This window comes from Oncorhynchus nerka, linkage group LG9b (assembly GCF_034236695.1).
Source record: "Oncorhynchus nerka isolate Pitt River linkage group LG9b, Oner_Uvic_2.0, whole genome shotgun sequence".
Classification (NCBI taxonomy): domain Eukaryota; kingdom Metazoa; phylum Chordata; class Actinopteri; order Salmoniformes; family Salmonidae; genus Oncorhynchus; species Oncorhynchus nerka.
In genome coordinates, this window is record NC_088424.1 from 52,044,394 (window position 1) to 52,071,880 (window position 27,487).

Consider the following 27,487-nt stretch of genomic DNA (forward strand, 5'->3'; position numbering starts at 1 on the left):
TTTCTCTTCATAAAAATCCGAAGCAAGAAGTTCTTTGGAGGTGAAATATGGGTATGTATTAGCTGATGTACACATTGCATCGTTTTTTTTGGTAACTATCAGTTGCTTCGGCCCTCAAGCCAAGGCTTGTGTTAGCTAGCTAAAATAGGACATATGTTTATAACTAACCCAAGATAGACCAGAGCCTGTTGTTTCCTATGGGAGCAAACTAATCATAATGGGCAGGACAAGCAAGGAGGTGGGCTGAGCCAAGGACGACCTACTGACATCCTATTGGCGCATTCTAGCATTTATTTGTATATTTCCGTTAGGGAACGCCTACGCTGTGAAGTGCGCATGTGCGGTAACTCAATTCGTCCTTGCGCTCCTTGGAAATATAGATTTTTTGAAACTTTGGCAAAGCGAAGGGTAAAGTCTGCAAAAAATCAGTTTGTTACAGATTTTAGTTTTGGAAACACAAAACTATATGGATATCCAAATGTTTTATCGATGAGAAAATTAGCAGAATGTTGGCCATAATTAATCTCGCTTCATCGTTTCCTACTGCCAGCCACTGGTCTTCCTCTCAGCACCATATTTTGTAGTGAGTGGAAACGCAAACAGGACGCTTTACATTTGTACATCCGGTGAAATATCTGCCTCATTGTTCTATCTGTGACAATAGTGTGTGATTACTGCCAACAATTTGGGCGTTCCTGCATGATTGTTCTGCCAACATGATATCATAGGAAAACGTCGCTACAGTATGTTCTGCCAACATGATATCATAGGAAAACGTCGCTACAGTATGTTTTGCCAACATGATATCATAGGAAAATGTCATCCTGTCACATTTTTGCAAATAGTTTAGAATCAAACAATTGATGCATTTGTCAATTGGCTATGCTCCCAGTAGGCTTTGGGGTGCCAATGTGAAAAGATGAGCGTCAACTAGAGGTCGCCCGATTAATCGGAATTGCTGATTAATTAGGGCCGATTTCAAGTTTTCATAACAATCGGTAATCAGCATTTTTGGACACCAATAATGGCCGATTACATTGCACTCCACGAGGAGACTGCGTACGAGAGTGCAGCAAGGAGCCAAGGTAAGTTGCTAGCTAGCATTAAACGTATCTTATAAAAAACAATCAATCAATCATAATCACTAGTTATAACTACACATGGTTGATGATATTACTAGGTTAACTAGCTTGTCCTGCGTTGCACATAATCGATGCGGTGCCTGTTAATTTACCATCGATTCACAGCCTACTTCGACTTCGCCAAACGGGTGATGATGATTTAACAAGCGCATTCGCGAAAAAAGCACCGCCGTTGCACCAAACCATAAACATCAATGCCTTTCTTAAAATCAATACACAAGTATATATTTTTAAACCTGCATATTTAGTTAATATTGCCTGCTAACATGAATTTCTTTGAACTAGGGAAATTGTGTCACTTCTCTTGTGTTCTGTGCAAGCAGAGTCAGGGTATATGCAGCAGTTTGGGCCGCCTGGCTCGTTGCGAACTGTGTGAAGACCATTTCTTCCTAACAAAGACCGTAATTCATTTGCCAGAATTGTACATAATTATGGCATAACATTGAAGGTTGTACAATGTAACAGCAATATTTAGACTTATGGATGCCACCCGTTAGATAAAATACGGAACGGTTCCGTATTTCACTGAAAGAATACACATTTTGTTTTCTAAATGATTGTTTCCGGATTTGACCATATTAACGACCTAAGGCTCGTATATCTGTGTGTTATTATGTTATAATTAAGTCTATGGTTTGATATTTGATAGAGCAGTCGGACTGAGCGGTGGTAGGCAGCAGCAAGCTCGTTAGCATTCATTCAAACAGCACTTTCCTGCTTTTGCCAGCAGCTCTTAGCAATGCTTGAGATCAACTCCCGAGATTAGACTGGCAATACTAAAGTACCTATTAGAACATCCAATAGTCAAAGGTATATGAAATACAAATGGTATAGAGAGAAATAGTCCTATAATATCTACAACCTAAAACTTCTTACCTGGGAATATTGAACACTCATGTTAAAAGGAACCACCAGCTTTCATATGTTCTCATGTTCTGAGCAAGGAACTGAAACGTTAGCTTTCTTACATAGCACATATGCACTTTTACTTTCTTCTCCAACACTTTGTTTTTGCATTATTTAAACCAAATTGAACATGTTTCATTATTTATTTGAGGCTAAATTGATTTTATTGATGTATTATATTAAGCTAAAATAAGTGTTCATTCAGTATTGTTGTAATTGTTATATATATATATATATATGTAATAATGACAATCGGCCGATTAATCGGTATCTGCTTTTTTTTTGTTCTCCAATATTCGTTATCGCCTTTGAAAAATCATAATCGGACGACCTCTAATTGTGACCCAACCTCCTCCCTCCATCTCTCTCTTTCCCCCTCCTGGCAGAACCCCCATTTCCTCTGCTCTCCCTGGGTGTCCTGGTCCCTCCTCTCCGGATGATGTCAGCACTCATGTGGCAGGTGGTGCGCCTGGGCAACATAAGTCAGTATGGGAAATTGGAGGAGTTTGTTTCCATGGTCACAGAGGCGGTTCCAGATCTCCTGTCCAACAGACAGAGGTGGCTGCTGACCCTGGCACTCAGAGGACGGGTAAGAGACTCCCTGATAGATTGTAAGAGATTCCCGGCCTGTTTCGAGAGTGTAGGTTTCAGCAAGGCTCAGTGCAGAATCACTGAGCTTGCACCCTAAATAACAAACTCACTCAAATTCAATCTGGGGTCCAGATTAGCACTTTGCTCAGGCCAATCACCTGGAAGGTTCTGTTTGTGATTGGAGGCTAAAAATAGGAGGTCGCACATATAAGTTTGCTTGTTGCGGATGTATGGGGGTAGAAGAAATACCCACTGCTCTTGCTAGTATCACTTATGGTTTATTAAGGTTGTGTGATTGGAGGCTACATATGGGTTGAATTCATGTAACAGTTGGTAACTGTTTGGTTCTTGTCTCAGGTGAGTCTACAGCTATTAGGGTCTGGACATCCTGATGACCTCAAGGCTGTTCAAACCCACCTGGATAGAATAACAGCATCTGGTCTCAAACAGGTGAGTGTTTTAATCAACTGGTGCGTAATTCTGACAAGCCTGCTCTCTTAAACAGTAAGCAGTAAGGGCCGGTTTCCCTGACACAGACTAAGCCTAAAAAGCACTTTCAAAGGAGATTCTCCAGGACGAGGGTCAGTCAGTGTCCTAGAAACCGCCACTGTGCATCTTGTTTGTCTGGACTCTTATGTGTTGCAGTCAAACGATGCCGCGATTGAATTTGCTGAATCCAACTTCCTGAAGCTGATCCAGAGCCTAGTGGAAGACCCAGATAGGAGGGAACACTTCTTCAAGGTAAGATAGAGCCTCGTGGAAGACCCAGATACCCAGAACACTTCTTCAAGGTAAGATAGTGGAAGACCTAGATGGAACACTTCTTCAGATAGGAGGATACCCAGAACACTTCTTCAAGGTAAGATAGAGCCTAGTGGAAGACCCAGATTGGAGGCAACACTTCTTCAAGGTATGATAGAGCCTAGTGGAAGACCCAGATAGGAGGGAACACTTCTTCAAGGTAAGATAGAGCCTAGTGGAAGACCCAGATACCCAGAACACTTCTTCAAGGTAAGATAGAGCCTAGTGGAAGACCCAGATAGGAGGGAACACTTCTTCAAGGTAAGATAGAGCCTAGTGGAAGACCCAGATAGGAGGCAACACTTCTTCAAGGTAAGATAGAGCCTAGTGGAAGACCCAGATAGGAGGCAACACTTCTTCAAGGTATGATAGAGCCTAGTGGAAGACCCAGATAGGAGGGAACACTTCTTCAAGGTAAGATAGAGCCTAGTGGAAGACCCAGATAGGAGGGAACACTTCTTCAAGGTAAGATAGAGCCTCGTGGAAGACCCAGATAGGAGGGAACACTTCTTCAAGGTAAGATAGAGCCTAGTGGAAGACCCAGATAGGAGGGAACACTTCTTCAAGGTATGATAGAGCCTCGTGGAAGACCCAGATAGGAGGGAACACTTCTTCAAGGTAAGATGCTTCTCCAAGTCACACCGATACAGATCCCCAACTGATGCACTGCACATAATCAGATCAAGTTGACCTCATGTTTAGTGTTAACCATAAATACAAGGACGTATGCCGTTTTATACTGTTGAAACGGGCTGTACGTCTCTCTTGTACAATAGGTTGTGTTCCCCGTGGAGTATGGACCGAGCTTTGACTCGGCGCTGCAGACTCTGGTGTGTCATTTGCTGTCCAGACTGGAGGAGCTGCTGCCCGTCCCTGACTTCAAACAGGTACAGACAGACTGAGCTGACCCAGAACCACAGTAAGATAGAGAAACAATAGCTATTTCTTGTTCTGAACAGTAAACTGGGTTCACGAAGGTAAAACATTTAAGGAAAAATTGCCAGTATATGTAAATCTTTGTCAACACAATAACTGTCATTTTCACCACCGTTCTCTCTGCTGTCTCTAGACTGCTCTGTTGATCAGTGATGCCCCATCTGTCCTGGAGGACTTCATGTGCAGTGTCTCCCATGCAGAGGATCTGAAGTCCCTGCTACAGAACCCACAGTGCCACGGGAAACTCAAGCTGCCCAAGAGCGGTAAGTCTCTTGTCTGAGTTCCAAATGGCTCTCTTCCCTTCGTGCCTCTGCTTAAAAGTAGTGTTCTCTATAGGGAAGGGGGTGTCAAACTCATTCCATGGAGGGCTGGCTGTGCTGGTCTTTGTTATTTCCTTTCAGTTTGTGTCCAATGAAGTTTGACATGCAGGTGAGGGTAGCTAATCAGTGACCTTAATAGATCAATCGAGTTGGGAGGGAGGAGTGGAAGACCGGGCCCACCATGGAGTAGTATGGAGGGAGGAGTGGAAGACCGGGCCCACCATGGAGTAGTAGGGAGGGAGGAGTGGAAGACCGGGCCCACCTTGGAGTAGTAGGGAGGGAGGAGTGGAAGACCGGGCCCACCATGGAGTAGTATGGAGGGAGGAGTGGAAGACCGGGCCCACCATGGAGTAGTAGGGAGGGAGGAGTGGAAAACCGGGCCCACCATGGAGTAGTAGGGAGGGAGGAGTGGAAGACCGGGCCCACCATGGAGTAGTATGGAGGGAGGAGTGGAAGACCGGGCCCACCATGGAGTAGTAGGGAGGGAGGAGTGGAAGACCGGGCCCACCTTGGAGTAGTAGGGAGGGAGGAGTGGAAGACCGGGCCCACCTTGGAGTAGTAGGGAGGGAGGAGTGGAAGACCGGGCCCACCATGGAGTAGTATGGAGGGAGGAGTGGAAGACCGGGCCCACCATGGAGTAGTAGGGAGGGAGGAGCGGAAAACCGGGCCCACCATGGAGTAGTAGGGAGGGAGGAGCGGAAGACCGGGCCCACCATGGAGTAGTAGGGAGGGAGGGAAGACCGGGCCCACCATGGAGTAGTAGGGAGGAGGGCCCAGCGGAGTAGACCGGAGCCCCCACCATGGAGTAGTAGGGAGGGAGGAGCGGAAGACCGGGCCCACCATGGAGTAGTAGGGAGGGAGGAGCGGAAGACCGGGCCCACCATGGAGTAGTAGGGAGGGAGGAGCGGAAGACCGGGCCCACCATGGAGTAGTAGGGAGGGAGGAGTGGAAGACCGGGCCCACCATGGAGTAGTAGGGAGGGAGGAGTGGAAGACCGGGCCCACCATGGAGTAGTAGGGAGGGAGGAGTGGAAGACCGGGCCCACCATGGAGTAGTAGGGAGGGAGGAGTGGAAGACCGGGCCCACCATGGAGTAGTAGGGAGGGAGGAGTGGAAGACCGGGCCCACCATGGAGTAGTAGGGAGGGAGGAGTGGAAGACCGGGCCCACCATGGAGTAGTAGGGAGGGAGGAGTGGAGGGAGGAGTGGGGCCCACCATGGAGTAGTAGGGAGGGAGGAGTGGAAGACCGGGCCCACCATGGAGTAGTAGGGAGGGAGGAGTGGAAGACCGGGCCCACCATGGAGTAGTAGGGAGGGAGGAGTGGAAGACCGGGCCCACCATGGAGTAGTAGGGAGGGAGGAGTGGAAGACCGGGCCCACCATGGAGTAGTAGGGAGGGAGGAGTGGAAGACCGGGCCCACCATGGAGTAGTAGGGAGGGAGGAGTGGAAGACCGGGCCCACCATGGAGTAGTAGGGAGGGAGGAGTGGAAGACCGGGCCCACCATGGAGTAGTAGGGAGGGAGGAGTGGAAGACCGGGCCCACCATGGAGTAGTAGGGAGGGAGGAGTGGAAGACCCGGGCCCACCATGGAGTAGTAGGGAGGGAGGAGTGGAAGACCGGGCCCACCATGGAGTAGTAGGGAGGGAGGAGTGGAAGACCGGGCCCACCATGGAGTAGTAGGGAGGGAGGAGTGGAAGACCGGGCCCACCATGGAGTAGTAGGGAGGGAGGAGTGGAAGACCGGGCCCACCATGGAGTAGTAGGGAGGGAGGAGTGGAAGACCGGGCCCACCATGGAGTAGTTTGACACCTTTGATGGAGGGAATCCGCTGCCATTAGGTACACATCCCCCCACCCGGTACACCCCCCTCCCGGAACACCCCCACCCCACCCCCCACACCCGGTACACACACCCCGCCCGGTAGACATCCCCCACCCGGTACACATCCTCTGTCTGACAAATATAACCTTAATCATCTAATAATCTATATAATAATCTCACAATTGTTTCCCATCTTCTTTCCATTGGTCCTGGTTGTCACTGTTCAGCTCCTTCGCAGATCGAGGACCATCTCCTCTGCTCCTTATCCCTTCCTCCCTCACTGAGACTGGGCAATGCCTCGCACCACAGCGCCAGCGAATCCAAAGCCTTCCCTGACTGTGAGAACCCGCCCCTGCATGTCAGAGATAACCAGGGGACTATGACTGACAATTTGAGTGGCCAATGGGCTGAGTCCAAAACAAGTATAGATCAAAACGTGATCGGAACAGATTCAGTAGAAAACCAAGGAGGTTCTCAGCGAACGGACAACCAGAAGGACGTGAAGGAGAAAGATGTGGAAAGACCAAGTGCAGGCAGGCAAGCAGTAGACACTGAGCACCAATACTGTCTGAGCACCAATACTGCTCCTCAAACTGCTGACCAAGACACGGCACCATCAGCCAGCCAACAAGCTGCCTCAGCCTCCACCTCAGTCTCTACCCAGGACACCACCTCAACATCCACCTCGAGCACCCTGTCGTCCTCGTCCGGTGTGTCGCCCGAGCAGCCGCGGCAGCGCGTGGCCCACAGGTGTCCCCAGTGCGGCCGTTGTTTCATTTACCGCTATAAGATGCTGGAGCACCAGAGGCTCCACACGGGGGAGAACCCTTACAAGTGTTCCCAGTGTGGTAAGACCTTCAGAAGGTCCTCGGAGATGTCCACCCACCGCCGAACGCAGTGTTCCAACGCTGCCTATGTCTGTATTAAATGCGGGAGCAGTTTTGGGTCGGTCCGAGAGCGGGTCAGCCACCGGTGTTGTGGTAGCAAAGCGGCGGCGACGAAGTTTGAATGTCCACAGTGTGGGAAGAACTTCAAGTGGCACAACTCATTAAAGAAACACCTGGTAACCCACACCAGGAAGAAGGGCTTCAATTGCAGGTACATTAACATTACACTGTTACCGTCCCAAATGGCAGCCTATTCCCTACATAGTGCTTCATTCTGTAAGGGGAAAGGGGGAGACCTAGTCAGCTGTACAACTGAATGCCTTCAACTGGAATGTGTCTTCCGCGTTTAACCCAACCCCTCTGAATCAGAGAGGTGTGTCTTCCGCGTTTAACCCAACCCCTCTGAGTCAGAGAGGTGTGTCTTCCACGTTTAACCCAACCCCTCTGAATCAGAGAGGTGTGTCTTCCACGTTTAACCCAACCCCTCTGAGTCAGAGAGGTGTGTCTTCCGCGTTTAACCCAACCCCTCTGAATCAGAGAGGTGTGTCTTCCACGTTTAACCCAACCCCTCTGAATCAGAGAGGTGTGTCTTCCACGTTTAACCCAACCCCTCTGAGTCAGAGAGGTGTGTCTTCCGCGTTTAACCCAACCCCTCTGAATCAGAGAGGTGTGTCTTCCACGTTTAACCCAACCCCTCTGAGTCAGAGAGGTGTGTCTTCCGCGTTTAACCCAACCCCTCTGAATCAGAGAGGTGTGTCTTCCGCGTTTAACCCAACCCCTCTGAATCAGAGAGGAGCAGGGGGGGTGGGCTGCCTTAGTCAACATCCACGTCTTCAGCACGCGGGGAACAGTGGGGGAACAGTGGGGGAACAGGGGGAACAGTGGGGGAACAGGGGGAACAGGGGGAACAGTGGGGAACTGGGGGGAACAGGGGGAACTGTGGGGAACAGGGGGAACAGCGGGGAACTGTGGGGGAACAGTGGGGAACAGGGGGAACTGTGGGGGAACAGGGGGGGAACTGTGGGGGAACAGGGGGAACAGGGGGGAACAGTGGGGAACAGGGGGGGAACAGCGGGGAACTGTGGGGAACAAGGGGGGAACAGGGGTTAACTGCTCAATGACAGAACAACATATTTTTCCCTTGTCAGCTCAGGACCAACTCTCTAACCACTAGGCTACCTGCTGTGGACTCCTGATATCTCCAGGACTGGTTCTAGAGCTAGAGGACTCCTGATATCTCCAGGACTGGTTCTAGAGCTAGAGGACTCCTGATATCTCCAGGACTGGTTCTAGAGCTAGAGGACTCCTGATATCTCCAGGACTGGTTCTAGAGCTAGAGGACTCCTGATATCTCCAGGACTGGTTCTAGAGCTAGAGGACTCCTGATATCTCCAGGACTGGTTCTAGAGCTAGTGGACTCCTGATATCTCCAGGACTGGTTCTAGAGCTAGAGGACTCCTGATATCTCCAGGACTGGTTCTAGAGCTAGAGGACTCCTGATATCTCCAGGACTGGTTCTAGAGCTAGAGGACTCCTGATATCTCCAGGACTGGTTCTAGAGCTAGAGGACTCCTGATATCTCCAGGACTGGTTCTAGAGCTAGAGGACTCCTGATATCTCCAGGACTGGTTCTAGAGCTAGAGGACTCCTGATATCTCCAGGACTGGTTCTAGAGCTAGAGGACTCCTGATATCTCCAGGACTGGTTCTAGAGCTAGAGGACTCCTGATATCTCCAGGACTGGTTCTAGAGCTAGAGGACTCCTGATATCTCCAGGACTGGTTCTAGAGCTAGAGGACTCCTGATATCTCCAGGACTGGTTCTAGAGCTAGAGGACTCCTGATATCTCCAGGACTGGTTCTAGAGCTAGAGGACTCCTGATATCTCCAGGACTGGTTCTAGAGCTAGAGGACTCACTGGCTTATCTGAAGGACTGGTTCTCTCCTAGGTACTCAGTGGCTGATATCTCCAGGACTGGTTCTCCTCTCCTGATATCTCCAGGACTGGTTCTGAGAGCTAGTGGTTTCTCCTGATAATCAGGACTGGTTCTAGGGGGAGTGGTTTCCACTCAGGTAATCAGTGGCTTATTGAAGGGGGAGTGGTTTCTCCTCTCCTAGGTAATCAGTGGCTGTATTGAAGGGGGAGTGGTTTCTCCTCTCCTAGGTAATCAGTGGCTGTATTTGAAGGGGGAGTGGTTTCTCCTCTCCTAGGTAATCAGTGGCTGTATTTGAAGGGGGAGTGGTTTCTCCTCTCCTAGGTAATCAGTGGCTGTATTTGAAGGGGGAGTGGTTTCTCCTCTCCTAGGTAATCAGTGGCTGTATTTGAAGGGGGAGTGGTTTCTCCTCTCCTAGGTAATCTGTGGCTGTATTTGAAGGGGGAGTGGTTTCTCCTCTCCTAGGTAATCAGTGGCTGTATTTGAAGGGGGAGTGGTTTCTCCTCTCCTAGGTAATCAGTGGCCGTATTGAAGGGGGAGTGGTTTCTCCTTCAGTCCCGATACTTTTTGGCCCTGACACAGACATCGATCACCCCAGAGAACACTGCTACTCCGTCTCTCCTGTCTTCATCTGACTAATGTTTTCTCTCATAGTCCGAGAGCATCTGGTCGTCACGGTGATGGACCACGGCTTCTCGTTTCTCCTGACTGGAGATTCTCTATTCTCCCCCTTCTCACCTGTTCATCTCCTCATTTGAATTCCATGTTGTCACTGTCTCTTGACCACTCAAGCTTAACATCGTTGTTATTTATCGTCCACCATGTGGCCCTTAGAGTTCCTTAATGAGCTTGACACCTGAACCTTTTAAACAGGTCAACATTCACAAGGCCGCGGGGCCAGACAGATTACCAGGATGTGTACTCGGAGCATGCGCGGACCAACTAGCAAGTGTCTTCACTGACATTTTCAACCTGTCCCTGACTGAGTCTGTAATACCTACATGTTTCAAGCAGACCACCATAGTCCCTGTGCCCAAGGAAGTGAAGGTAACCTCCCTAAATGATTACCGCCCCGTGGCACTCACGTCGGTAGCCATGAAGTGCTTTGAAAGGCTGGTCTTGGCTCACATCAACAGCATCCTCCCGGATACCCTCTAGACCCACTCCAATTCACATACCGCACCAACAGATCCACAGATGACACAATCTCTATTGCACTCCACACTGCCCTTTCCCACCTGGACAAAAGGAACACCTATGTGAGAATGCTGTTCATTGACTACAGCTCAGCGTTCAACACCATTGTGCCCACGAAGCTCATCACTAAGCTGAGGACTCTGGGACTAAACACCTCCCTCTGCAACTAGATCCTGGACTTCCTGACGGGCCGCCCCCAGGTGGTAAGGGTAGGCAAAAACACATCCGCCGCACTGATCCTCAACACTGGGGCCCCTCAGGGGTGTGTACTTAGTCGAGAGTCGAGAGTTTCAAGTTCCTTGGTGTCCACATCACCAACGATCTATCATGGCCCGAACGTGATAGGGCACGACAAAACCTTTCCCCCTCAGGAGACAGAAAAGATTTGGCACGTGTCCCCAGATCCTTAAAAGGTTCTACAGCTGCACCATCGGGAGCATCCTGACCGGTTGCATCACCGCCTGGTATGACAACTGCTCAGCATCTGACCATAAGGCGCTACAGAGGGTAGTGCAAATGGCCCAGTACATCACTGGGGCCAAGCTTCCTGCCATCCAGGACCTATATAATAGGCGGTGTCAGAGGAAAGCCCATAAAATCGTCAGACTCCAGTCACCCAAGTTTTCTCTGCTACCGGAGCGACAAGTTTAGGACCAAAAGGCTCCTCAATAGCTTCTACCCCCAAGCCATAAGACGGCTGAACAATTAATAAAATCGCCACCGGATTTGATGAGCTCATTTCCTGACGATGGCTCGCTGCTCTTCGTACTGGGCGACTTCAACCTTCTGACTTTGACTTTCTTTCCACCTCTTTCTTTCCCCTCCTTGCCTCTTGTGACCTCACCCTTTCACAGTCCCCTCCTACTCACAGGGCAGGCCATATGCTTGACCTCGTCTTACTAGAGGTTGTTCCCCTACTAATCTCACTGCAACCCCCTCCAGGTCTCTGATCACTACTTAGTTTCCTTTTCTGTCTCCCTCTCATTTTTCCCTCCTGTCTCCTGATTCTGCCTCTTCAACCTTACTCTTTTTCCTTTCCACATCCTTTGACTTTCACTGTCCCCTTTCCTCCCGGCCTGCTAGACCCTCACCTCCTGCTCCGTGGCTGAGTGACTCATTGCTTACAGAACAGGGCTGCGGACAGCTGAGAAAAAATGGAGAAAAAACTAAACTTTCGGAGGACCTATCATCCTTTCACTCTCTCCTCTTTACCTTCTCTTCCTCTGTGTCTGCTGCTAAAGCCACTTTCTATCAGTCTGAAATGTCTGCCTTGCCAACCACTTCAAAAAGAAGTTTGGTGATATCCGCTCCTCATTCACTCATTCTATTGAGTCCACTGGTCCCATTCACACAGAACTACTCTACTCCTTGACCTATTGAGTCCACTGGTCCCATTCACACAGAACTACTCCTTGACCTATTGAGTCCACTGGTCCCATTCACACAGAACTACTCCTTGACCTATTGAGTCCACTGGTCCCATTCACACAGAACTACTCCTTGACCTATTGAGTCCACTGGTCCCATTCACACAGAACTACTCCTTGACCTATTGAGTCCACTGGTCCCATTCACACAGAACTACTCCTTGACCTATTTACATTTACATTTAAGTCATTTAGCAGATGCTCTTATCCAGAGCGACTTACAAATTGGGTCCACTGGTCCCATTCACACAGAACTACTCCTTGACCTATTGAGTCCACTGGGCCCATTCACACATAACTACTCCTTGACCTATTTCTCCCCTCCCTCTCCAGAAAGAAATGTTACTGAGTTACAGTTCATATGAGGAAATCAGTCCATTTTTAAATAAATTCATTAGGCCCTAATCTATGGATTTCACATGACTGGGCAGGGGCGCAGCCATGGGAGCAAGGCCCAGCCAATCAGAATTCGTTTTTTTTTCACGAAAGGGCTTTATTACAGACAGAAATACTCCTCAGTTTCATCAGCTGTCCTGGTGGCTGGTCTCTGATGATCCCTCAGGTGAAGAAGCCGGATGTGGAGGTCCTGGGTTGGCGTGGTTACACGTGGTCTGAGGTGAAGAAGCCGGATGTGGAGGTCCTGGGTTGGCGTGGTTACACGTGGTCTGAGGTGAAGAAGCCGGATGTGGAGGTCCTGGGTTGGCGTGGTAACACGTGGTCTAAGGTGAAGAAGCCGGATGTGGAGGTCCTGGGTTGGCGTGGTTACACGTGGTCTGAGGTGAAGAAGCCGGATGTGGAGGTCCTGGGTTGGCGTGGTTACACGTGGTCTGAGGTGAAGAAGCCGGATGTGGAGGTCCTGGGTTGGCGTGGTGACACGAGGTCTGAGGTGAAGAAGCCGGATGTGGAGGTCCTGGGTTGGCGTGGTTACACGTGGTCTGTGGATGTGAAGCTGGATGTGGAGGTCCTGGGTTGGCGTGGTTACACGTGGTCTGAGGTGAAGAAGCCGGATGTGGAGGTCCTGGGTTGGCGTGGTTACACGTGGTCTGAGGTGAAGAAGCCGGATGTGGAGGTCCTGGGTTGGCGTGGTTACACGTGGTCTGAGGTGAAGAAGCCGGATGTGGAGGTCCTGGGTTGGCGTGGTTACACGTGGTCTTGAGGTGAAGAAGCCGGATGTGGAGGTCCTGGGTTGGCGTGGTTACACGTGGTCTGAGGTGAAGAAGCCGGATGTGGAGGTCCTGGGTTGGCGTGGTTACACGTGGTCTGAGGTGAAGAAGCCGGATGTGGAGGTCCTGGGTTGGCGTGGTTAAACGTGGTCTGAGGTGAAGAAGCCGGATGTGGAGGTCCTGGGTTGGCGTGGTTACACGTGGTCTGAGGTGAAGAAGCCGGATGTGGAGGTCCTGGGTTGGCGTGGTTACACGTGGTCTGAGGTGAAGAAGCCGGATGTGGAGGTCCTGGGTTGGCGTGGTGACACGAGGTCTGCGGTTGTGAGGCCGGTTGGACGTACTGCCAAATTCTCTAAAACGATGTTGGAGGCGGCTTATGGTAGAGAAATTAACATTCATGCCAATTGCACGCTCCCTCAACTTGAGACATCTGTGGCATCGTGTTGAGACAAAACTGCACATTTTAGAGTGGCCTTTTATTGTCCCCCAGCACAAGGTGCACCTGTGTAATGATCATGCTGTTTAATCGTCTTCTTGATATGCCACACCTGTCAGGTAGGTGGATTATCTTGGTGAAATATAAATTCTAAATAACGGGAGTGTAAACACATTGTGATATTTTCCTTTTAATCCTCTTTTTGTGAGTATGCAACATTTCTGTGATTTATTATTTTTTTTTTCAGCTCATGAAACATGGGACCAACACTTAACATCTTGCATTTTTATATATATTTTTCAGTATACTTATGACCAGGTCCCATAGGAATTTTGTCAAAAGTAGTGCACTATATAGGGAATGGTATGGCATTTGGGAAGCTACACTGTGATTCATGATTGGTGACTCATGTAAATCATGTTTTATATTTAATGTCCTGTAATGGAAAATAAAATATCTTTGAAAAGACAATAACTGTGGCCCAGATAGCAGCCCAGTACCTTTTATAGAGCTCTATGGGCCCAGGTCAACAGTAGTGCACTATAAAGGGAAACAGGAAGTCATTTGGGACACTAGTGCACTATAAAGGGGAACAGGAAGTCATTTGGGACACTAGTGCACTATAAAGGGGAACAGGAAGTCATTTGGGACACAGACGATAAAGGCTATCTTCCATAAAGCGCTATCCTATGTATTCTAAGGTACTGTGGTGAGGGGCCGTTCCCGGGTATCGCTGAGCTGAGGACCCACCAGAAGGTCCATGATGGAGAAGAGAAGCCCTACAAGTGTGAACAGTGTGGAAAGGGCTTCAGCTCCCAGGTATTCTAATGTATTCATCTCCCAGTTATTCTAATGTATTCATCTCCCAGGTATTCTAATGTATTCATCTCCCAGGTATTCTATTGTATTCATCTCCCAGGTATTCTATTGTATTCATCTCCCAGGTATTCTATTGTATTCATCTCCCAGGTATTCATCTCCCAGGTATTCATCTCCCAGGTATTCTATTGTATTCATCTCCCAGGTATTCTAATGTATTCATCTCCCAGGTATTCTAATGTATTCATCTCCCAGGTATTCTAATGTATTCATCTCCCAGGTATTCTAATGTATTCATCTCCCAGGTATTCTATTGTATTCATCTCCCAGGTATTCTATTGTATTCATCTCCCAGGTATTCATCTCCCAGGTATTCTAATGTATTCATCTCCCTCCCAGGTATTCTCTCCCATTGTATTCATCTCCCAGGTATTCTAATGTATTCATCTCCCAGGTATTCTAATGTATTCATCTCCCAGTCCCCAGGTATTCATCTCCCAATTCTAATATTCATCTCCCAGGTATTCTATTCTCCCAGGTATTCATCTCCCAGGTATTCTATTGTATTCATCTCCCAGGTATTCCATCTCCCAGGTATTCTATTGTATTCATCTCCCAGGTATTCTAATGTATTCATCTCCCAGGTATTCTATCATCTCCCAGGTATTCTATTGTATTCATCTCCCAGGTATTCTATTGTATTCATCTCCCAGGTATTCTAATGTATTCATCTCCCAGGTATTCTAATGTATTCATCTCCCAGGTATTCTATTGTATTCATCTCCCAGGTATTCTATTCATCTCCCAGGTATTCTATTGTATTCATCTCCCAGGTCTCATCTCCCAGGTATTCATCATCTCCAGGTATTCTCCCATTGTATTCATCTCCCAGGTATTCTATTGTATTCATCTCCCAGGTATTCTAATTGGGTATTCTAATGTATTCATCTCCCAGGTATTCTATTGTATTCATCTCCCAGGTATTCTATTGTATTCATCTCCCAGGTATTCTATTGTATTCATCTCCCAGGTATTCTATTGTATTCATCTCCCAGGTATTCTATTGTATTCATCTCCCAGGTATTCATCTCAGTATTCATCTCCCAGGTATTCTATTGTATTCATCTCCTAGGTATTCTATTGGTATTCATCATCTCCCAGGTATTCTATTGTATTCATCTCCCAGGTATTCTAATGTATTCATCTCCCAGGTATTCTATTGTATTCATCTCAGGTATTCTATCTCCCAGGTATTCATCTCCCAAGTATTCATCTCCCAGGTATTCTATTGTATTCATCTCCCAGGTATTCTATTGTATTCATCTCCCAGGTATTCTATTGTATTCATCTCCCAGGTATTCTATTGTATTCATCTCCCAGGTATTCTATTGTATTCATCTCCCAGGTATTCTATTGTATTCATCTCCCAGGTATTCTATTGTATTCATCTCCCAGGTATTCATCTCCCAGGTATTCATCTCCCAGGTATTCTATTGTATTCATCTCCCAGGTATTCTAATGTATTCATCTCCCAGGTATTCTATTGTATTCATCTCCCAGGTATTCATCTCCCAGGTATTCATCTCCCAAGTATTCTATTGTATTCATCTCCCAGGTATTCTAATGTATTCATCTCCCAGGTATTCTATTGTATTCATCTCCCAGGTATTCATCTCCCAGGTATTCATCTCCCAGGTATTCTATTGTATTCATCTCCCAGGTATTCTAATGTATTCATCTCCCATTTGTATTCATCTCCCAGGTATGTATTCATCTCCCAGGTATTCTATTGTATTCATCTCCCAGGTATTCTATCATCTCCATCTCCCAGGTATTCTATCTGTATTCATCTCCCAGGTATTCTAATGTATTCATCTCCCAGGTATTCTAATGTATTCATCTCCCAGGTATTCTATGTATTCATCTCCCAGGTATTCTATCATCTCCCAGGTATTCTATTGTATTCATCTCCCAGGTATTCTATTGTATTCATCTCCCAGGTATTCTATTGTATTCATCTCCCAGGTATTCTATTGTATTCATCTCCCAGGTATTCTATATTCATCTCCCAGGTATTCATCTCCCAGGTATTCATCTCCCAGGTATTCTATTGTATTCATCTCCCAGGTATTCTATTGTATTCATCTCCCAGGTATTCTAATGTATTCATCTCCCAGGTATTCTATCTCCCAGGTATTCATCTCCCAGGTATTCTATCATCTCCAGGTATTCATCATCTCCCAGGTATTCTATTGTATTCATCTCCCAGGTATTCATCATCTCCAGGTATTCATCTCTCCAGTATTCATCTCCCAGGTATTCTAATGTATTCATCTCCCAGGTATTCTAATGTATTCATCTCCCAGGTATTCTATTGTATTCATCTCCCAGGTATTCTATTGTATTCATCTCCCAGGTATTCTATTGTATTCATCTCCCAGGTATTCATCTCCCAGGTATTCTAATGTATTCATCTCCCAGGTATTCTATTGTATTCATCTCCCAGGTATTCATCTCCCAGGTATTCATCTCCCAAGTATTCTATTGTATTCATCTCCCAGGTATTCTAATGTATTCATCTCCCAGGTATTCTAATGTATTCATCTCCCAGGTATTCTATTGTATTCATCTCCCAGGTATTCTATTGTATTCATCTCCCAGGTATTCTATTGTATTCATCTCCCAGGTATTCATCTCCCAGGTATTCTAATGTATTCATCTCCCAGGTATTCTATTGTATTCATCTCCCAGGTATTCTATTGTATTCATCTCCCAGGTATTCTATTGTATTCATCTCCCAGGTATTCTATTGTATTCATCTCCCAGGTATTCATCTCCCAGGTATTCATCTCCCAGGTATTCTAATGTATTCATCTCCCAGGTATTCTATTGTATTCATCTCCCAGGTATTCTAATGTATTCATCTCCCAGGTATTCTAATGTATTCATCTCCCAGGTATTCATCTCCCAGGTATTCATCTCCCAGGTATTCTATTGTATTCATCTCCCAGGTATTCTAATGTATTCATCTCCCAGGTATTCTAATGTATTCATCTCCCAGGTATTCTAATGTATTCATCTCCCAGGTATTCTATTGTATTCATCTCCCAGGTATTCTATTGTATTCATCTCCCAGGTATTCTATTGTATTCATCTCCCAGGTATTCTATTGTATTCATCTCCCAGGTATTCTATTGTATTCATCTCCCAGGTATTCATCTCCCAGGTATTCTATTGTATTCATCTCCCAGGTATTCATCTCCCAGGTATTACTCTCACAGGTATTCTATTGTATTCAGCTCCCAGGTATTCATCTCCCAGGTATTCTATTGTATTCATCTCCCATCCCAGGTATTCTGTTCTATTCATCTCCAAGGTTTTGCATTGAGCTTAAATATGTCTAATAAAATCTATTTAGGGCTGGCTTCATGGCCACGAGCAGCGCCACTCCCAAGAGAGGTCCAAGATCTGCCCCAGCTGTGGAAAGGCCTTCCGGTGTAAAGGAGACCTGAAGCTCCACATGCGGACTCACACCGGCGAGAGGCCGTACCAGTGTACCTACTGCACCAAGCGGTTCTCTGTCAACGGAAACCTGACGATACACATCAGGACTCACACAGGGGAGAAACCTTTCCTCTGCTCTGACTGCGGCAAGGCCTTCTGCTCCGCAGGAGAGCTGCAGATCCACAGGAGAACACACACTGGGGAGAGACCGTACAAATGCACCGTCTGCGAGAAAGGCTTCACCATGGCCAGTCAGGTGACTCTTCACATGCGGGTACACACGGGGGAACGACCCTACGTGTGTCATGAGTGTGGAAAGGCATTTCGTCGCGGTGCGGAGCTGAAGACACACATCCTGAATCACAGTGGGGTGAGACCGTACCCCTGTCGTCTCTGTTCCAAGACCTACACCTGCCTTAGTCACCTGAAGAGACATTTGAAGACCCACGGGGACCAGGCGGTGGATATGAGACATTTGAAGACCCACGGGGACCAGGCGGTGGATAAGAGACATTTGAAGACCCACGGGGACCAGGCGGTGGATATGAGCAGTGAGTTGTCTGTATCTGCTGTATAATAAACCACTTGAAAAGAAAACACCTTTTAACACCGTGTTGTCAATATGAAAAGGTGCATATTTCATTTTCTGACGGCCACTTATATTAATTGTGGTTCACCTTTATCAATGGGTTCAAGTAGCGCATGGATATATTTTCCCCATTTTCAGTGATCAGTTTTTCCTGTGCTTTTCGATGTAAATGCCGTTCTGGTAAAGCCACAGCAGTGATTTAACCAGTTTTTTAAACGTCTGAGTGTTTTCTATCCACACAGACTAAGCAAATGCATATACTATATTCCTGGCATGAGTAGCAGGGCGCTGAAATGTTGCGCGATTTTTAACAGAATGTTCAAAAAAGTAGAGGGTAGAAGCAACAGGTTAAGAGGTAGTTACATTTACATTTAAGTCATTTAGCAGACGCTCTTATCCAGAGCGACTTACAAATTGGTGCATTCACCTTATGACCTCCAGTGGAACAGTAGTGCATCTAAATCTTTTCAGGGGAGGGGGTGAGAGGGATTACTTTATCCTATCCTAGGTATTCAAAGAGGTGGGGTTTCAGGTGTCTCCGGAAGGTGGTGATTGACTCCGCTGTCCTGGCGTCGTGAGGTTTGTTCCACCATTGGGGGCCAGAACAAACAGTTTTGACTGGGCTGAACAAGACATTTTTCTTCCTCAGTGGTAGGGAGCGAGCAGGCCAGAGGTGGATAATAATTTTGTTTGGGTGTAGGGCCTGATCAGAGCCTGGAGGTACTGAGGTGCTTTCCCCTCACAGCTCCGTTGCAAGCACCATGGTCTTCTGCGGATCGAGCTTCAACTGGGTTCAGTGGAGGGAGCGGAGGAGCGGGGTGACGTGAGAGAACTTGGGAAGGTTGAAATCACACCAGATCGGGCTGCGGCGTTCTGGATGAGTTGTAGGGGTTTAATGGCACAGGCAGGGAGCCCAGCCAACAGCGAGTTGCAGTAATCAACTGATGACAAGTCCTGGATTAGGACCTGCCCCATGTGGAAAGGTCCAAGTTGCTCTTTGCGGATGTTGTAGTGAACCTACCCCCTGTGATGTTAGTTGAGAACGACAGGGTGTTGTCCAGGATCACGCCAAGGTTCTTAGCGCTCTGGGAGGAGGACACAGGAGTTGTCAAACAAACTTGATGGCGAGATCATGGAGCAGTTCTAAGAGTTCCGTCTTGCTTCAGCTTGAGGTGGTGATCCGTCATTACGGATATGTCCCAGACATGCAGAGTTGATTTACCTGGTCATCAGAAGGGGAAAGGAGACTCTTATCTCTCTGCATAGCAATGATGAGAACCATGACTTATGACAGAGCCAAGTGACTTGGTAAAATGTTATAATGAATAGAGCCCTAAACATTGTTGATCTGTGGTGTGGAGACGGATCCTCGCCAACCTGGTAGGAGGACCTGTCAGGTAGGTCCAATCAAGCGTGGGCCGCCGGAGATGCCCCTTCTGGATCTGATGGTTCAACATCGAAGGCATAATCTAATTATGATAAGAGGATCAAGTTAGCTTTAGCAGTGCAGCCCTCCGTGATACATGAAGAGCAGTCTCAGTTGAATGACTAGTCTTGAAACCTGACTGATTTGGATCAAGAAGGTCATTCTGAGAAAGATCAGCAGAGCTGGCCAAGTGGCACGTTCAAGAGTTTTGGAGAGAAAAGAAAGAAGGGATACTGGTCTGTAGTTGTTGACATCGGAGGGATCGATGTAGGTTTTTTCAGAAGGGGTGCAACTCTCGCTCTCTTGAATTAAGGGAGGCCATGCAGGGATGAGTTGATGACCGGGTGAGGTTTCTCCAAATGGTCTGGAAAGAGAGGGAGGGGATTTCAAGCGGGCAGGTTGTAACGGCCGGCCGTCAAACTCATTTCATCTGGAGAGAGATCAGAGCACAGGGTATTTGGTGTGAAGAACCAGCGGTGTATTTGACTTAGCAAAAAGGATCGGATTGACCTTCTTTTCAAAATGGTTGGCGAATCTGCAGAAATGAGGGGGAGGGGAGGAGGATTCAGGAGGGAGATTTGCTTGACTAGGGTTAGGGCAGATGCTTGGAATTTAGAGTGGTACATAAGTGGCTTTAGCAGCAGAGAGAATAAAATGTTTTAAGGAGAGTGAAATGTCAATGTAGGAAAACAAGTTTTCCTCCATTTCCGCTCGGCTGCCCAGCCCTGTTCTGTGAGCTGGCAATGAGTCGTCGAGCCACGGAGGTGGGAGGGAGGTGTAAGTCACTGTGCCTGGAGGATAGGGGACATAGAGTGTCAAAGGATGCAGAAAGGGAGGAGAGGAGGGTTGAGAGGCAGAATCAGGAATGAGAAGGTTTGAGAGAGGAGGATGATAGGATGGAAGGGTTCAGTGAGAGAGGTCCCGATCCCATCTGATGAGGCAGTGTGGTGTTGGATGAGAGCGAGAGGGGGATCAAGTGAGTGGTCCCTCCCTTGGAGGCGTTGGTCTTTAGTGGAAGAACAGCATCTAGTAAAGATGAGGTCCCTCCTGCCTTGTGATAGGGGGAAGGTGAGAGGTGAGGTCAAAGAGGAGAGGAGTGGAAAGAAGGAGGCAGAGAGGAATGAGTCAAAGGTCGTGGGGAGGTTAAAGTCGCCCAGAACTGTGAGAGGGTTCAGTGGAAAGGAGCTTATCAAGGCATCAAGCTCATTGATGATCTCCTCCAGGAACCTGGAGGGCGATAAATGATAAGGATGTTAAGCTTGAAAGGGCTGGTAACTGTGACAGCATGGAATTCAAGGAGGCGATAGACAGATGGGTAAGGGGAGAAAGAGAATGACCACTTGGGAGAGATGAGGATCCCTGCCACCACCCCGCTGACCAGAAGCTCTTGTGCGAGAACACGTGAGACGAAGAGAGAGTTCAGTAGGAGTAGCAGTGTTGTCTGTGGTGATCCATGTTTTTGCCAGAAGTCGTGGAGGAGACATAGAGGGTTCTGTTGGCCGCAGAGAGTTCCAGAGGCTACCTGACCTGGAACTCCAATGAGTTTGGGACCACCAGATTAGGAGGCCGGGTTCAGTGAGAGGAGCGTTTGTATGGTCTGTGCAGAGAGGAGAGAACAGGGATAGACAGACACATAGTTGACAGGCTACACAAGAGGCTTAATGCAAAGGAGATTGGAATGACAAGGGACTACAGTGAGTGTTCAGAGAGTTAAACTTACGTGCAAGAATCTTATTGACTAAAATGATTAAAATGATACAGTACTGCTGAAGTAGGCTAGCTGGCAGAGGCTGCGTTGTTGACTAAGTAGGCTAGTTGGCATTGGTTGACGGAACTCCGTAAGGATCATCGCCATGTTTGCTTATTGCCAGACGAGTGTTGCTTCTAGAACAAGACGAGTGTTGCTTCTAGAACAAGACGAGTGTTGCTTCTAGAACAAGACGAGTGTTGCTTCTAGAACAAGACATTTTTCTTTGTTGCAGTTCTAGGCGTTTTTATAATAATTTTGATCATGTCTTAGATTGAGGCTTTTGGATGGTTGCAGTAGCTAGTGTTTCTGTTCATCGCACGTGTTGGTTCTGTTTACTTAACAAATAAGGAACACTCAATGTGTGCACTTATAAATCATAACAATTTTAATCAAAAATACATCTGTGGACAGAAGTCAAAGATCAAACATCACACATACAACTGATGTCTCTCATGAGTTCTGCCCCATAGGAAAAGTCCAAGTTGCTTTTGTCATGCTTGTAGTCAACCCCCTGTGATGTCACTGCATACGTCATTACCTGCTACTCATCAGACCAAGCCCATGCATACACAGCCAAACAAACTTGCAAGAGAGATGCAATTGTTCTAGTGTTTTCTCAGGCCTTAGCAGTTAAATGTCCCCAAGTTGATTTATAGAGGTCTGTCTGACTCTTATCTCTTCTACTCCCCTGAAAAGACTTTGGAACAATTTTAAAATGTTATAATGAATATATAAATATTGTTCATCTGTAGTCTAGGATCCTATAAATGTAGAGGAGGTGGGGTCCAATAGCCCCTCCCCTTCTATTAATGCAACATAAGCATAATCAATTATTATAATACATCAATTATTTGGTGCAGCCCCTATCATGACCCCATCACATGCCAAATGAATCCATGTCTGTTCATCGCCGATGCCAAGTGAATCAGCAATGGAAAGTGGTTTGTTGACGAATGGAACTCTTAGTTGTGAAGGAGACACATGAAGGTCTCTCCCAACCCACCTTAATTAGAGGGTATGCAATCATGTTTGACCCTATTTTTCCAATAACCACATTTTCTGCAGAAAAAATAACTCCCTTAAACTCAATTTCACACTGACTTGATCTGACTTGATATTTGGTCAAAATGTATTTTACAAAGAAAGAACGTTTGATTGTTTTGAATATGTTAATTGAAATGAAAATATTAAATGATTTCTTGACTATTGGCATTTCTATTAAGCTTCATACATAAGGCTACTATAGTATAATACTGTTTTAACAGAGTCCAATATCAATGTAGAAAAACAAGTTATTTATCCTCAGCTTCTGTCTCCACTCCCATTGGATGGCAAGTCGAACGCAGAGGTGGGTGTAGGTGTAAGTCACTGTGTCTGATGAGGCGTTGGTGTTCAGTGAGAGAGGTCCCTCCCCCTTTGACCATCTCCTCCAATGAGTTTTGAGAACGAGGTTGAGGAGAGAGGGTTCAGTGAGAGGTCCCTCCCCTCTGATGAGGCGTTGGTCTTTGAGGAGAGAGAGGGTTCAGTGAGAGGTCCCTCCCCTCTGATGAGGCGTTGGTCTTTGAGGAGAGAGAGGGTTCAGTGAGAGAGGTCCCTCCCCTCTGATGAGGTGTTGGTCTTTGAGGAGAGAGAGGGTTCAGTGAGAGAGGTCCCTCCCCTCTGATGAGGTGTTGGTCTTTGAGGAGAGAGAGGGTTCATTGAGAGAGGTCCCTCCCCTCTGATGAGGCGTTGGTCTTTGAGGAGAGAGAGGGTTCAGTGAGAGAGGTCCCTCCCCTCTGACCATCTCCTCCAATGAGTTTTGAGAACGAGGTTGAGGAGAGAGAGGGTTCAGTGAGAGAGGTCCCTCCCCTCTGACCATCTCCTCCAATGAGTTTTGAGAACGAGATTAAGGAGAGAGAGGGTTCAGTGAGAGAGGTCCCTCCCCTCTGACCATCTCCTCCAATGAGTTTTGAGAACGAGATTATTGAGAGAGAGGGTTCAGTGAGAGAGGTCCCTCCCCTCTGACCATCTCCTCCAATGAGTTTTGAGAACGAGGTTGAGGAGAGAGAGGGTTCAGTGAGAGAAAGACTACGGGAGAAAATCCTTTTCAGACTCCTCGCCTCCTTCTCAAAACCCATTGGATGAGAAAGCCAGAGGTCCCTCCCCCTCTGACCATCTCCTCCAATGAGTTTTGAGAACGAGGTTGAGGAGAGAGAGGGTTCAGTGAGAGAAAGACTACGGGAGAAAATCCTTTTCAGACTCCTCGCCTCCTTCTCAAAACCCATTGGATGAGAAAGCCAGAGGTCCCTCCCCCTCTGACCATCTCCTCCAATGAGTTTTGAGAACGAGGTTGAGGAGAGAGGACTCAAGGAGTATGCAATTCAGATCCCCCCCCCAATTTACAGATTTGTTTCTCACTCCATTCCCGAAGGCCCCCCAGGGGGGTTGAGAGACCCTGCTCTAGACATCAGACGGCTAGCAGGGCAGTTTTAGTCGTTGTCCGTGCTGGATTTTGTGTCAGGGCTCGTTGGACATCATCTCCTTCCTGTTGTGGGTAGGGAACACACTGGACACAGCTGGTAGCGCCCTCTGGTGTGCTTCCACAGAATGCAGCTGTCGAAGGAACGACCTGGGGTGGAGGGGAGGACGAACAAGGGGGGTGAGTCCCAATTATCTCCTGAAGTGTACACTCATTCACTACTTCCCACAAATATAAAAGCATTGTATTGGTGGAGGCTTGAGCTCGTGGCAGTTTCCACCATATCTCTGATACCAGTCATTTGCTTTCAAATCAGTGAGGAGAAGTGAACAAGTGCACACTTTGTGAAGAAGGACAGGTAATTGGGACACGACTCGAGGGTTAGGGTACATGTAGTATCATTAGGACAGTGACAAGTAGTTCTAGTTTGGGTCAAAGCATGTGCAACCTAAACAAATAGATCAAGGTTATTGACAAGGGACAAAGCGAAGGCTGGCGAACACGATTCAACATGGAGGAATAACAGCAGTCAGAAACACAATGAAGCCACACAAGACTGACCTCTACTAAAACACTTCAGACAGACCTCTCTATAGACAGACCTCTCTACAGACAGACCTCTCTACTAAAACCCTCCAGACAGACCTCTCTACTAAAACACTTCAGACAGACCTCTCTACAGACAGACCTCTCTACTAAAACACTTCAGACAGACCTCTCTATAGACAGACCTCTCTACAGACAGACCTCTCTACTAAAACACTTCAGACTGACCTCTACTAAAACCCTCCAGACAGACCTCTCTACAGACAGACCTCTCTACTAAAACCCTCCAGACAGACCTCTCTACAGACAGACCTCTCTACTAAAACCCTCCAGACAGACCTCTCTACAGACAGACCTCTCTACTAAAACACTTCAGACTGACCTCTACTAAAACCCTCCAGACAGACCTCTCTACAGACAGACCTCTCTACTAAAACCCTCCAGACAGACCTCTCTACAGACAGACCTCTCTACTAAAACACTTCAGACAGATCTCTCTACAGACAGACCTCTCTACTAAAACACTTCAGACAGACCTCTCTACTAAAACCCTCCAGACAGACCTCTCTACAGACAGACCTCTCTAATAAAACCCCCCCCAGACAGACCTCTCTACAGACAGACCTCTCTACTAAAACCCTCCAGAGAGACATCTCTACAGACAGACCTCTCTAATAAACCCCCCCCAGACAGACCTCTCTACTAAAACCCTCCAGACAGACCTCTCTACTAAAACCCTCCAGACAGACCTCTCTACTAAAACCTTCCAGACAGACCTCTCTACAGACAGACCTCTCTAATAAACCCCCCCCAGACAGACCTCTCTACTAAAACCCTCCAGACAGACCTCTCTACTAAAACCCTCCAGACAGACCTCTCTACTAAAACCTTCCAGACAGACCTCTCTACTAAAACCTTCCAGACAGACCTCTACTAAAACCCTCCAGACAGACCTCTCTACTAAAACCTTCCAGACAGACCTCTCTACTAAAACCCTCCAGACAAAGTTTCCACTCATTGATCATTCCTGGTTTTTTGTATATCTGAAAGGGGGAGGGGTTATAAAACATGGTAATTTGAAAGCAATCTAAAGACCAAGTCATGATTATTGCATTTTCACAGACCATGTAACCAAAATACAAATACCAGGTCTGTCTGAATGCTTATCTGCAGGTACCGTTTTTTTTCTCCAACTGGTACCTGGGACCTTCAGACGAGTCTTGTGAAGCTTTTGGGCAGGGTAGCCTAGTGGTTAGAGTGTTGGACTAGTAACCGGAAGGTTGCAAGTTCAAATCCCCGAGCTGACAAGGTACAAATCTGTCGTTCTGCCCCTGAACAGGCAGTTAACCCACTAGGCCGCCAAGAATTTGTTCTTAACTGACTTGCCTCGTTGAATAAAGGCATTAAAAAATAATCCTAGAGCAAAACAAACGACATGCACGTGTTCCTGAGCCCTTTAACAACAATGCAGAGGTTAAAAAGTAAGAAAACAGGCACCCACTTATGGAAACTCGTATCAGATTGCCTAATGACCCTACAGCTTATTCGAAAACATGCCACGGATGTAATAGGATGAAACTAGGCTATTAGATACGTGCAGCTTTGGTTGCACTCGGTTGCATTGCAGTTGCGTATGAAAAACGGTGCTCCGCCCTCCTCGGTAAACTATCCTATCATGTGTGTCCTAATGTTATATTGGTCCGCGTTTACTGCGAGCTGATTGGATGAACCGGACCAGAGTGGGCGGGGGATCAGCAGAGGTTATAAAATGCCAGCCCTCATAGCCGTTCGCTGCTTCCCGAAATAATCAACATCCGTTCAACAAAGGCATCGAAACGGCGTCAAGGCTGGACTAACACGGACAATAACGGGGTAAGCTAAATTAAAAATCTGGTTTTATTATATGACATAAAGTTTGGGTTATCGACCGTGACGAATATGTTCCAGTTGTCAAGAGTTGAGTCAACTTCAACCCTATTGTAGTCTAGCTAACGCGGTTAGCCTAGCTAGCTAAAGTTACTGTTGGCGAACCTGACATGTTTTTAAAAACAATGGAAGCTCACTGGACGTTAGACCTAGTTCAGTCTCGATACCTCTTTGGGTAATGTAGACATTATCAATGCGCTTTCACCATTTTTGTTGTTGAAAATATCAAGTGTTAACTTTTGTTTCATTTCAACTGTAACGATAGTACACTCAAGTAAAATTTGAATGATCTATCGTGTCTACTTGACTCGGTTATATCAGCTAGTGACCAATGTTTTACTGTCTCACACAGGAATCCCGTTTATAAATGAGCACTTAACCATCCAACAAACATCTATGTCAAGACTGCCAACGGACCACATCTAGCTGCCGTGTCTTCTGTCTCGCATTGGACCACAGTGACAGTGCATACCTAATCTAAATCAGAGTATCGGCTAAATTAACCAAGACCGACGTCCAAAATGGTTCAGAATAAGAATAACACCCCAGAAGTCACTGGCTTCCACCGCTCTTTTAATGTGAGTTACTGTTTTTGTTTGTAATTACTGGTTCTAAAAGTCATTATCCAAATGTGTTTCTTAATTGAACAAAAGTATTGAAGAACCGACCTGATTCAAAGGCTGGAGGAACATGCATCGCATTATTGTGAACGGATGTTGCTCAGTCATTGCACGTCTTCTGTGTTAATTTTAGCCCAGTCAGTCGGTATCCAAGAAAATGCTATTTCAGTCGGTGACAGATAGGTATGTATACTTTCCTGGGGAGAGAGCAGAAGTGTAACTGTGGTGTCTCTCGTTTTCCCTAGCCCAATATTAATTAATGACTTAATTAACGAGACTGGGTATTAGACAG

At 47.0% G+C, this 27,487-nt stretch overlaps 2 protein-coding genes and 1 long non-coding RNA gene across 4 annotated transcripts in view; 2 read left to right on the forward strand and 1 right to left on the reverse strand.

Annotated features, from left to right (window-relative positions):
- Positions 1-350: 350 nt before the first annotated feature.
- On the forward strand, positions 351-18,457 carry LOC115122480 (zinc finger protein ZFMSA12A-like). The gene is made up of 9 exons (XM_029651683.2): positions 351-1,085; positions 2,435-2,637; positions 2,997-3,089; positions 3,285-3,380; positions 4,217-4,327; positions 4,510-4,639; positions 6,743-7,613; positions 14,259-14,376; positions 17,795-18,457. Exons 1-9 carry the CDS (start codon positions 1,025-1,027, stop codon positions 18,455-18,457), a joined length of 2,346 nt encoding a protein of 781 aa, XP_029507543.2. The 5' UTR covers positions 351-1,024.
- A 3,552-nt stretch (positions 18,458-22,009) lies between these two features.
- LOC135565762 (uncharacterized) lies at positions 22,010-26,248 on the reverse strand. The gene is made up of 2 exons (XR_010461840.1): positions 26,151-26,248; positions 22,010-24,253 (listed from the first exon to the last, which is right to left on the reverse strand). It is a non-coding gene; the product is annotated as an uncharacterized LOC135565762 (long non-coding RNA).
- Positions 26,249-26,434: 186 nt separating this feature from the next.
- The window catches only part of LOC115122479 (MAP kinase-interacting serine/threonine-protein kinase 2-like), a 44,851-nt gene continuing 43,798 nt past the window's right edge, over positions 26,435-27,487 (forward strand). For both annotated transcript variants that reach the window (XM_065013838.1, XM_065013839.1), the window contains exons 1-2: positions 26,435-26,521; positions 26,928-27,153. In XM_065013838.1, the coding sequence (XP_064869910.1) occupies positions 27,097-27,153 (57 nt within the window). In that variant the 5' untranslated portion in view covers positions 26,435-26,521; positions 26,928-27,096. The remainder of the gene's footprint in view (positions 26,522-26,927; positions 27,154-27,487) is intronic.